This window comes from Cyprinus carpio, chromosome A5, assembly GCF_018340385.1.
Source record: "Cyprinus carpio isolate SPL01 chromosome A5, ASM1834038v1, whole genome shotgun sequence".
In the NCBI taxonomy this organism is placed as follows: Eukaryota; Metazoa; Chordata; class Actinopteri; order Cypriniformes; family Cyprinidae; genus Cyprinus; species Cyprinus carpio.
In genome coordinates, this window is record NC_056576.1 from 18117814 (window position 1) to 18130996 (window position 13183).

At 36.8% G+C, this 13183-nt stretch overlaps 1 protein-coding gene across 1 annotated transcript in view; it reads left to right on the top strand.

The window, feature by feature from the left end:
- LOC109075783 (multiple epidermal growth factor-like domains protein 9) overlaps positions 1 to 12724 on the top strand; it is a gene marked incomplete at its 5' end in the record, with an annotated part of 70634 nt that extends 57910 nt beyond the window's left edge. Inside the window, 2 exons of the mRNA XM_042756280.1 lie at positions 7913 to 8182; positions 10555 to 12724. Coding sequence (XP_042612214.1) covers positions 7913 to 8182; positions 10555 to 10994 — 710 coding nt within the window. The remainder of the gene's footprint in view (positions 1 to 7912; positions 8183 to 10554) is intronic.
- Positions 12725 to 13183: the final 459 nt, after the last annotated feature.

A 13183-nucleotide genomic window follows, 5' to 3' on the forward strand; every position in this document is an offset into this window, starting at 1 on the left:
AAAATAAAATAAAGATGATACTCCCCTAAATTCAAATACATACTTGCTAAATAAAAGCATTAATTTCTTCAAATAATTAAAAAAATCTTACTGCCCCAAACTTTTGATGTGTATTTATATTTGATTTATTACATGTAAAAACAAAAATTAAGATTTTATGAAATTACGAAGTACAACACATTAATTGTATGGCTACATATATATATGCCACTGTGTCTAAATCAGAAGTGACTACTTTCACAAAACCAAGCACCTGTAATCAGCAACTTGAATAACACTTTCTGCCATGTATACCAGGTAACTGCCATACTCACAGTCACCTACTCTGGGATGTGAGGCATCTGGTCTCATTCGTGGTGTGGGTCTTTCAGGCCTTGACAGCCTTTTCATCTGTCTCTCAAAAATGATGGTCATAAAACTGATCGGGGGGTAAACTGCTTTTCAGGCACAACTGTTATCCAATATGGTAAGCGCGAATTAATCTTTTGCCTTTCCAAGATACACCCTTACCTTGAAACGTCATTTGAAAAAACATACAGTAATATCTAACGATTCATATTTGCATAACTACCATTGTCTTATTCCATTAAATAGAAATCCTACGTGTAAACACTTTCATCGTAGTTCTTGGTGTGTATTTAGCACTGCAACTGCATTTGCACTGTTTGCAGTTGGAGAGCACATATATTTCTCTTCTTGATACTTTCTTAATCAAGTTATACACTAGAAAATGCATATATGTTTTATTATTATCAGTTTGTTGCCAATTATATTTATGCAAATACTGCCAACTGAGGCACTTCAGCATAACTCAAGGCACATCTGTGTAATATAAGCTGCATTAGGCTCTTATATGGGATTTAAGAGCAAGCTAACATGCCTGCCCAGAGCTCTTTCTGTCTCTCCCCCTGATCCGGCATTTCTGCTGTTGATTTGAAGGAACAACTGATAAACAGCATTTTGAGATTATACATAGCCTTCCAAAATGTAGCTAAGGAATAATTAATGTGGCTTGACTCCTCAATCGAAAAGTAAGGCCTCCTGACATAGTATGTAATGAGAAAAGTCAGCATAAAAGAGAGAGTGTTCATCATCATGCCTGTATTCAAAAAGCGGCCCACACTGAAATGGGAACTACAGGTTCAGCCTTTGAGGATTCGTGATTATGGTAATGGAGTGCTAATAACCAGCACAGTCAGGACAGCGGCTGATTAGACGACAGACCTTATTTTATTCTGCCCCTAAATCCCTGATGCAGCCTGATGAGGTACAGGAGAGCACACAAGTGTTAAATGAATTCTGCATTTACTCATCAAGGCCACACTTTTATTAACAGAACTCCCTGAAGAGCTGAATGTACTGTCAGCCGGCCTCTAGATTACACTGCAGGCTCACTGGACATCTCTATAGAGCTAACTGGGGAAGCTGTGTTTTATTAGGATCTAAACAATGGAAATATATCATAATGTCAAAGCACCAACAAGAGGATGGAAGTGATTAATTCACACATGTGCTGCGGTAAAGGTCACTCAGCACAAGAGCAGAGCACATGGCTTAGATAATTACTTTACATCCTGCACTGAACCATGGGAGGCATTAGCTCTGCTGCTGTGATTAAAAGGTTGCTGGTTCAAGTCTCAGCATCTGAGAGACTGATGTAGCTCTAGGTGGGTTGCAGGTTGCACACATTTGCATGCTTCCTGTCCTACTGTAGCTGTGTTTAAAAATAAGAAACTGCTACTGTATAACCCCTGAGTGCCAGTGCCATAAACCAAATAAAAGATAAACCTTTTAACCCATGGCTTGGCGAGCCTTATACTGCTCTTTTAGGATTTAAGTGATTAATCAAAACCAGAATGGTTCAGATGGTTTTCATCTGATGTTTTAATTGCTCTGATAATAAAAGATGTGCCCTTAGCATCAGTGTAATTAACACTACATATTTTTGGTCTGGGATGGTGTGATATCACTATTTAAAAGATCAAATTTAAAGCACATGAAATTGACACCCAATATTCAGTATTAGTGAGAGTGTGGAAACAGCAGACCGCTCATAACACAACTCCTGTTTGACTTATGTAGTCCAGTTTTAGTCACCGTCCGACTGGTGCTCAGGGACTCTTTTTCTCTCTTCCTCTCATTGTGTCCGTGGTCATCTACAGTCTGGATGCATCCCTCAGCACTCACAGCCAGAAGCTCTTTGCTTAGATCTAACAGCAAACTCTTAACACCAATGTTGAGTGTTGAGTGTAAATATACTCGTTTGTTTCATTCCCATTGTGCCTCATACAGTATAGTATTAAAAGTACTGTGTTTTTTGTGTAGGGCAGTCCGCCATAGAAAATTACACCAAGAAAAATACAAAATACTGTGCATAGATACAGAATTAACACCATCCTCAGAAAGGAAAGGAGTTAATAAATGCTATACAAAAGTTATATATATTCATCAAGAAATCCTGGAAGAAATCTATCACTGTTTTCATGAAAATGAGTAGCACAACTATTTTTAACTGTGATTACAAGATGTCGAACATCAAATCAGCATATTAGAATGGTTTCTGAAGGATCATGTGATACTGAAGACAGACTGGCTGGTGAAAATTCAGCTATGTATCACAGGAATAAATTACATTTTAAAATATAATCAGATATAAAACTATTTAACTAAACGTTAACTAAAAATTATATTAAACTGTAATACTGCAAAATGAGTATAAAAGACTTCTTTTCCTATTAAAAAAAGTCTTAGCAACTCCAAACTTTATAACAGTAGTGTGTATTGGTTAAAATCATACTAATAATTTTTTGTTTGTGTAATGTAAGCTTACGTGTGTATGTTTATGTTAGCTTTATTAGTAAAGTGAGCTTCATCTTTAGACTAAATTCTTTTAACGCTTCAGACTTTTTTACTGTTATTTCTTTACTCTCCTCTTAAATTTAGGCCATAACTTTATTTACAATACAGTATGACCCTGAGTGTCCTAATTTTTCTATAAAATGGCTATTACGTAATGATTCAATAATAAATAAATAAATGATTTAAGGACACATTTTTATTATACAGTCCCTGGCATAGAAAATATGGATAATGGCCTTGATGTGTGCAGTGATATACACATTAGATAGGTGTCATACAGCAGCCATTGTGTCTTGTTGTTCTGCTGGTATTGACCCCATCTGCAGTATCTGAAACATCTGTTTTTTAAGTCTGATGAACGCTTCCATCTGCACCAAAAAAAAAAAAAAAGATTTTGAAGTTGCTTTTCTGAATTCAAGTCTTGTACAGCAAACACTTGACAGGCGCAGATGAAGCTCTCACATCTGCCATTATAAATTCATGTAGTTGTTGTAGTGCTTATTTTTTGATGAACTAAGTGAATGAGTTTTTTAAATGTGGAATTATTAAACTTTCTTGCGCCAGTTTAGGGATCCTGCAAGTCTTAATCTATCAATACTGTACATATTTAACCATATTGTGTTCCTTGGCTTAATAAGGTCGTTTTTGCAGATCTCTCCTACACGAGTGTCTCATGAATATGTAAATACCGTTGTAAATGTCAGTCATTGTTTGTCAGGTTTCATGGGAAACAAAGGCATTATTTGATCTGTCTGAAGTTTGGAGGGGCTTTAGAAGGTAGATGTAACAGAACATTAAATGAAAAAATATTCTATCAATTATTTATATCAGTTGAAAGATACCTCCATTCACACCTCTCTGAATATTTTCTTGAATATCTCAAAAATAATATCTTAATGTTCTATGTTTTTTACTATATTTTTTGCATGTATGTAGTTAGGACGTTTATTGTCATTTCTTCAGTCAATACTTTATTTACTGTAGCAAGGACACATTAAACTGATCTAAACTGTTTTCAACCTTGATAATAATAAGAAATAATTTTTGAGCACAGAATTAGCATATTAGAATGTTTTCTAAAGGATTATGTGACTGCTGAAAATTGAGTTTAGCCATTTTAAAACATTTTAAAATATAATAGTTATTTTAAATTGTAATAATATTTTTCAATATTACTGTTTTACTGTCATTTTGATTAAATACAGCCTTGTTGAGCATAAGAGATTTCCATCAAAAACATAAAAAAAAAAAATAATAACTACCACCCACAAATTTTACGAATGGTGTGTGTGTGTATTATGTTATTTGTCACAAGCTTATAGCATCATCCAAGACTCCCTCCCCCGAGTTACTCTGTAGATGTCTCACTTATCTTAAGGCAGAAAACAGCTAAAAGCTGCACAGTCTAAAGCTAGCTGCACATTCGCTGTAGAATTCAACTGGCATGTGAGTGTAGTGTGATTATTCATTCAGTCATTCCCAAGTGAAATTTCTTCAGCAAATTGTAATGTCATTTTTCTTTACAAGTGGCACCTTTTGAACAGAGTCTCTCTGCTCTCTTTGCCAATGCTAGATTTGCTTAGTGAAATGCATGTTTAATTTGCATATGCTGGCTGAATTTGCATGGGAAATGACCTAGCACTGGTTGACTTGTTATCTGCCATGCCGTGTCAGTTGCTATAATTTTGATGAAGTCGCCTTCTTTATTCCACCAGAACTTCAGCTTTGATTCAGCAGTCTGTTAAAAGTCTGCTATTTGCCACTGCTGTTTTCTTTATGGCCACCCTTAAATATAAGACAAGAAATGTGTAATTTAGAAGAGTAATTTAGAGTACAGAAGAGTAGTTTGTCCCTTTACTCTGCATTTTGTTTACTGTACATTTAAGTTTGTTAAATGTACATTAAACATTATATATTATGGTACATTATATGCTTTAATTCTTCACTGTATCTTCGGTATTTGTTTCATTTGTGGGTAATTTTGTTCTTGGTGGTCAGAAAGTGTGAAAACTCTTGGAATGACTGTAGCGCGTGAGCATGCCCATACGTGTTTGAGCTTGTGCGTCAAACGTTGCGTGTGTCTGTGTGTGTATGCTTGTGACGCTGAAAAAACAACTAGGTAAAAGTCACCACACTACAGAAGCTTCTGCCGGCAATACAATTATGAGATGGTTAAACATTGACTAGCCTCATTTCAGACATTATTGTCACGAGTCCGAGTCACAGCTACATGAGGAAGCATTTCTTATGTGTCGCCGGAAATCTTTGTATGCTTTAACATGTTGGGACATTTCCGCTGCCAAGCAGTCCTGAATTTTTTTATCAAGTTTTTGCTGTTGCCAAAAGAAGTGGAAAACAGCTTTTTGGAATAGACACATACAGGTGAGACCAAACAAATGAAGTCTTTGTGTGTCTCTGTGTCTGTTTACATTGATTTTACTTTGACTACCAACAGCTCAAGGGGTCTGTTTTTCTTTCTGTTTCTCTCGTTCTTTCATTCTCTTGTTCATTTAATTTGTGTAAATGTTCCTTATTCTGTATAGCATTAATCGTTTCAAGTTCAAAGAGCTCAAGCTCTTTGTCCCTACGTGATTTTTTTTTTTACTGTCGTGGTGATATATATCTAAATTGGCTCTTTTCTGCCTCTGTCTCTCTCGTCCTTTCATTGTGTCATTATCTTACCATGATGGTTATTGCCTTTATGCTTGAGAAATATGGAAAATTGGTCTTTCTAGTGTAGTATTCCCTGGGTGTACATCACTGTCTGGAGGTTTGGGTTTTATATCCTGCTGTCGGCCATATGCAGGTGCTGAGTCTGGGCAAATGAAGATAGGAGGGTCATCAAGGGTCATCAAGCCCCCTGCTTCACTGCCCCTCTCTGTATGTAACATAAAAATCGCCTCTCTGCTAGATATATTTGAATCACAGCAGGTCTCTCTCTCTCTCTCTCTTCTTGTATGGCTCAAATTGGTTTGTGTTTTAACTGTCCCTTTCTTCTTTCCTCCTCCTCCTCCTTAGTTCCTCTCTTTCACTTTCCTTTTATTTTACCTCAGCTTCATTGGGCCAGGTTATAAAATCAATTCTTTATTCTAGTTTTGAACTAATGTATTTTCCATCTTTATTGGGATGAGCTCAGTACATTTTTTTTGTTGTTTTGTTTTTGTTTTGATTTAGCTTTTTATGGAGGGAGAGATTGCCTTTGGTGACTTTTGTACTGATGTCCATATTTATTATTGTTTAGAAATGCACTGGTTAAACGAAGGGCTATCAATGATTGCAAGGCCATCCTGTCATTCAAAATGTTGTACACTACTAATGTTTTCTTTTAAAGAAATTAGTACTTTTATTCTGCAATGATACATTAAATTGATCATTTATAATTTTACAAAATATGACCAATGAAAAAGCTGCTCTTTTAAACTTTCTACACATCAAAGAATCCCAGAAAAAATATGCTCTAAAAGAGCAACCTCCAAAGTCCCCAAAAATTCAGTGAAGAAAATGCAAAAACACATTTGGTTGAGGCTGCTGTGCTCATTAAAGGGTTTTAAAAAGTGCCTCTTTAGGATCATCACTCCTTTTTTCTCCACAGAAAGTAATCACTTTATATGAGCAGTAGATGACAACTAATTTCCTCAGTGTCAGACACTGAAATGTCTCACAATGTGATATTGCTCTTGAAAATAATGTACACTTCTCAGTAATTCCTCAGTACTTTCCCACCAGTCATATATATAATCATCATGCTGATTTTATGAGTTATTTAGTTGCAAGCAGTTTAATTGCAGTGGCAGGTCACACTGTATGACTACTTTCAGTATCCACCCTTCACGTGACATTTCTGTCCTATGAATATAGAACAGTTAAAAGTTCATAAACATTTTTGTGCTCTTAACTGCACTAGAAATGGAAAAATTACATTTACAGTATGCATTTATCACATTATCTTGTGGACAACTGGGCAAATGTGAAATTTCTAAAATATTTTATATGAATTTTCCACTCTTTGATGTGGCAAACATCGGTCATGTTATCAAGCAAAAGAAGTATGTGTCAACCTCAAGAAAAGCAGGTTTTGAAGCAAATTTGCTTTTGACTTCAGGCAGTAGTTTGTGTGTGTGTGTGTGTGTGTGTGTGTGTGTGTGTGTGTGTGTGTGTGTGTGTGTGTGTGTGTGTGTGTGTGTGTGTGTGTGTGTGTGCATGTGGAAGAGTGTCTTCACATTTTTCTAATTTAAGCTCAAGAAAACATCAGCCCTTTTCATAGGCCGGATTTGCCTGTTGTTTGATGACTTGGTCTGCAAACAAAAGCAAAAGAAAGAAAATCTTTGTGGTAACACATTTACAAAATGATTGGAGGTTAAAAGTTCATGTGACAACTGAATATAGCCTAATATAAACAAAGACCTCAGTTCCCCTTCATGCTGTACTCAACATCCTAGATTCTGCCATCTGGTGGCCAAATGGAACAACATGTGGGTCTTCAAATGCCTTTGTCATAGCAGAAGCCCTTTGGTTATTTCAGTGAAAATATCCTCTACTGCAGCGGTCCTTAAATCCAGTCTTCAGACCCCTCCTGCTCTGCACATTTTGTATGTCTCTCTTATCGCTTCAGACATTTGTTCTATTCTATTCGAACGTAAGTGCCCTGTGAAGTGGACATCAAACAGGATATTCCGCCATGATTCCAGTTAGAAGCAAACGTATATGTTCCATTCAAAGTGCATTGAAGTGTGCAAGACATTCATTTAAATTGTATTTATTTACAGAGGTATATGATGTCACACTTGTCCTGGGACAATGTGTTCAATGGGAACACAGTTCATGCATGGAGCTCACTTCTAATGAGCTGATCATCTGAATCAGGTGTGTTATCAAAGAGACACATACAAAATGTGCAGAGCAGGTGGTCGCAAGGACTGGAATTGAGAACCGCTGCTCTACTGTACTACTAAGATATTTTTAGTAAGCTCTGTCTGCTTACTAATTCATCCTGTTTTGACAGAGTGAGTCTAGTCTATAACCGTAAACTTTCTTTCTGTCTATATGTGTTTAGACTCAAGCGGCCAGCCTTTCTGTGTCCAGTGCAAGCCAGAGTACCAGGGTCCCAACTGTGAGGAGTGTAGTTATGGCTTCTACAACGCCGACAGCATCTGCCTTCCCTGTAACTGCAGCGGGAACGGAGACCCCCACATATCCCCTCGGATCTGTCACCCGGACACGGGCCACTGCCTGAGCTGCATCAACAACACTACAGGGCCGCACTGCGAGCTCTGCGCAGAGGGCTTTACAGGGGACGCACTCGCCAGGAACTGCACTCCTACAGGTGAGAGCCTACAGTAGTAAAACCTCTAGTGATTTTTGGCTGCAGTCGGGTAAATTAGGTGTGTACCGATACAATCATTTATTTATATTTTTGTTCACATTTTTGCATCTGTATTTCGCATTCTTTTTTATTATGCTCATTTAAACCATTTTCAACAGTCCAATTAAAGCTGAACTCTGAAACCATCATTTTGTCTTTGCAGTTAGAGCTGCTTCAGTACTATAGAAAAGTGAAGTGAATCACTTGAAAGAGGTTGAAACTGATCCCACAGGTTAACTCTTTCTGGTGGACACCCTGAATCGCTTTCTCATGCATTTGGTGTACTTTCAATTGTGATTTACTTATATTGCAACATATTAAATGCATCACGTTGATGTTACCCAGCCCTAGAGTATAGATTGTGTGAAGAGGAAGGACCTAAACTTTTGATATTAATATATTTAAGCAACTATTTTAAAAGGTGATTGAAAAGTGCGTGCGTGTTTTGTGACTGTGGTTTTCAGAGAGAGGAAGAGAGGGTGTGTTGTAGAATGACTAATCCCAGATCAGTGTTCTGACTCAGAACATCCGTCTATACACTGCTGATTATATCAGTGGCATACTGTAATGAGGACAGATCATACATTCCCACAGGCAGGCTGACTCTGGCTGCCAAACAGTGAGCTTGGACCCCAGGGTGAATATACGAAAGAGAGAGGAAGAAGAAAAGAGTGATTTATCACTCCAGTAAGTCAGCCAAATCCACTCTCTCTTTTCGTCAATCTTTCCACTCAGCCAACAATAATAAATCCTTCTCTTTCGGCCTTTCTGAGCTCTGCTCCAGATGTTCTGTTGCGACAGAACAACCATGTTGCCTTCTGATGACATCCCGTTATAGAGGTACACTAATGGTGCTCCAAAAGGCAACATATTGACCTTCAATATTGAGTTTCCAACAATGGCTGAAATATCTCTGATAAAGTGTTTCCCATAATGACAGTGTTGTAATTGTGTTGTTGTTGTGTTGTTATTGTTAGCATAATTTTTTTTTTAAAAATAAAACTTTTCAGTTTGGGGTAATTGAAATACCAGGTGTAATAAAGTAAAATAAAATATAAATGTTATATGCAAAACTTTATTCTTAAAATTAATCAGAAATATTGCCTTGGCAACTAACTGAAATAACTAAAAGTACTAAATGTACTAAAATGACCAAAGAAATAAATAAAATAAAAATAAACCTTTATAGAAATATTTTTTATAAAACTAATAAAAATGACTAAAAATTAAAATTGAAATATTAAAATTAAAGCAAATTCAAAATATTAATAAATACTATAAAACTATATAAATAATACTAAAATAACGCTGCATGATGAACCTTACATGTTTTCTGAGGTAGGTTTTCAGTCTTTATGTACACTGCGTATGGTCTGTCTGTCTGTTCTACTGAACAGATGGAATCGCTCCTGTCTGTGAACCTTCTACCAGTGTGCAGCGTCTGTTCTCTACATTACACTAGATCAGGACTCCACATTTGTCTCACTTTTCATTCCCTTCGTCTTACTTTGTTTCTTCTCTTCCTATACTCTCTTTTTTGCTCTCTCTATTTTTTACTCTGTCAATATTAAAAGCATTACAATGCTTTTAATAGTTTTTTTCCCCTGGGATTCTTTGATAAATAGAAAGTTCAAAAGAACAGCATATTAAATAGAAATCTTTTGTAACATTATAAATATCTTTAGTGCCACTTTTGATCAATTTAAATATAGTGTGTGTGTGTGTGTGTGTGTGTGTGTGTGTGTGTGTGTGTGTGTGTGTGTGTGTGTGTGTGTGTGTGTGTGTGTGTGTGAAAGAAATGTATTTAATTAAACATCATGTGGAATTTAGTCAGTAATGACACCAATTTTTGTTAACAAACCTTAGGTACATAAAATTTGCTTTGTTTTGAGCTCATGATAACTTGCAGTTCAGTGACAACTGTCAGTTCGGTAAATGAGTCAGAAGTTCAGTCTGACTGATTCAAAAAAGTAACTTTCGAGTTTTCTTTTCTTTTTTTCTTTTTTTGAATGATTCATTAAAAGAACAAGTCATTTGTTTATAAATCAGATTAGAATTTAGAATTTTAACTAGAATTTTAGAAATTCAAACTAGAATTTTGTTTTCTGCATTCAGCCCACAAACACGTCTCATTTTCTTACTATGTCATGGTACACAGTCTTTTTCTCATTTCATTCAATAAACACTTTAAACTCACATTCACATCTTATATTCAGCAGCGGTACAGGAATATTACTGGAAAGTCACTGGAGTTTAATGCATAATTTAATTATGCATGTTATATTTTATTAGATGCGTAACCTGTCCTTCTCTCTCTCTTACCCTGTCCATAGTCGTCCACACTACTCCTTCAACCACTACCCACTGGTTTCACTACACCACCATGACCTCCAGCCCCAATGCTACAGCACAATTCACCACCTTCTCCACAGCTTTGCAGAGCAGCCTGGGCAGCTCCACCCCCAACACCACCACCACAGTGACTCCAGTCCCGTGGAACCAGTTCAACATCATTGTCCTGGCCGTCATCATCATAGTTGTCATTGCTCTCTTGGCAGTGGTAGGTGGCGTGTACACTTACAGAAAATATCAGAACCGCAAGCTGAACGCCCCATTCTGGACCATCGAGCTGAAGGAGGACAACATTAGCTTCAGCAGCTATCATGACTGCATTCCGAACGCAGATGTATCAGGGCTTTTAGAAGATGAAGTTAGTGACATGGGAAATGGACAACTTGCTTTAACCGGTCCTGGTAGTTTGTATAAGGTGTAACTGATGTTCCATCACAGAAACTGGGCTGCTACGTCAGCACTGACCCAACACTGGGCAGATTGTGGACCTGTGGATATATTGAGCCCTGATTTATTTTTTCATTTTATGCTGATGAACAAAGTACAAGGTATTCCCATTGGAAATAATGAAAACACTCACACAAGCACTCCAGAACAAGACGACAAAGTAATGAATGAGGAACATGAGCAGCGCATCTAACTGAAAAGCCAAGTTAAACATCCTGCCTTGTTGAAGGCCTTGGCCAACTCACAGCTGAAACGTTGTCTTGCTTTGAAGAAGTAGAAGAGATGCAGAGACTATTTCACTAATGTATGATGGAATACTAGACAATGAAGCATGTCTGAATGAGTATTAATACAGTGACTGTGAGATATGCATGACGTTTCATCACACATGGATAAATGCATCTAACATTATTTGCATTAATTCCAGTTACACAATTTCCCTTTGTAAATGCTGTTTTAAATGGACAGAGTGGACATTAGCTTTCATCAAACTCAGGATGAATATCGTTTTAGTGGTCACACCGTTTTAGTGTCGCTTCTTACATGCTATTACATGTGCAGGACTTTAGGGGGCACCGTTACACTGGACCTGGCATATAGAGCAGGCCTGTGTATTATGCAATGGAAATATATAAAACTAAATGGCAGATGCTGAATGACTTCTGCATTCAGTTGCATTTATTTTTGGCAGACGCTTTCTTGCCAAAGCAAATTACAAGAAGGGATGATTTGTTTTTATCAGGCCAAAGAGGATCTGTGTGTCAGTCTCAGATGGAGAGAGCCTGACTAATTCTTGTCACAATTTTCCAACGGTAAAGTGGATTTTGAAGACCATTTCATGGTGTATGGAATTGTACTTGTTTTATTTATTTTTCAGAAATGTTCTCCTCAATCCGCTTTTCCTTCGTGACTTATCACTGGACACTAGTTCAGTGGTGCCATGCCTTGTTGTGTGGACTTGACACAACTTGTCTGACTGGGAGAGTTTAAGTTTTGGTTAATTTATTTGGACAAACCTCTCTTTCAGATGGCTTAGGGTCAGTTTGTGTGAGTCACTGAGGAGGGGAACAAATATGATCAGTTGAGCAATAATGCCTGTTGGATCTAACAGCCGTACTGGACAGTAATTAATCACTGCCATTTGTGTAGCACAGGCTAAAACAAGTTGAACAAACAATTCAGTGATGAATAAGTGCACATGTTAGAGTGCATGGGTGCTGAGCGTGGTAATCTAAGATATTATTATTATTGGAGTTGGATAAAAGAGTACAAAATGCCATGTCAGTCAGTAAAAGACATATAAAAGGGGGTGTATGAAGTAGTCTGTTTTTATTGGCAATGGCCTGAACTTGAGGACAAGAGCAATAGTTCATCTGTGATTGCATCTCAAATGACTCTTGGGATATCTACTTTTAGCTCCCTCCCCACTTCCACCATCCTGAAGCAGTCTTTATCCGAGGTGTGTTGGTACAAACAATGTAGATATTAGATGTACAGAATGGTTGTAATGAGGAGGCTGCTATTGCATTGGTACATATGGCGATTAGTCTTGTTTCTGTGACCAGCATGCTGGTGTGCACACATAGAGGCTGACGTCGTAATGGTGTCTTAATTTCACATTTTATGCATTGTGCAGTATGCATGGTGCACCATATTCACAACTAACTCTGTGAAAGGTTTCAATAAAAGTCACTTTTCCTATAATATGTGATTTGATTATTATTATTATTATTATTATTATTATTATTATTATATCATTGTATTTCATGCACTAGTTTCAGCCACTGGACTGCACCAGTTATCTGACCATCTGGTTCATACTGCACACAAAACTAGAAAGGACTAGTGAAAATAGTGAGTTTCAGTTGAATAAATTTTACGTTTCATAAATTCACTGAGGACTTTTGTAAAAAAAAAAAAAAAAAAAAAAATTAAGTAAGTTGTATTTGAGGCACTGTGAATCTATTCTATGTTGGATGCTAACATTTTTAATATTAATTTGTTACTTGGTAAATTGTGGACACAGAGACCCATTTCAATTGTATGGAAACAAGTATTGTTTTATTTTGAAATGAAAAGTTAGATCTATAGGGTCAGACACACCTCATATCTGGGCCAGAGCGCATGATGTTTTTATTATTTGATTTAATAAAGATTATAATT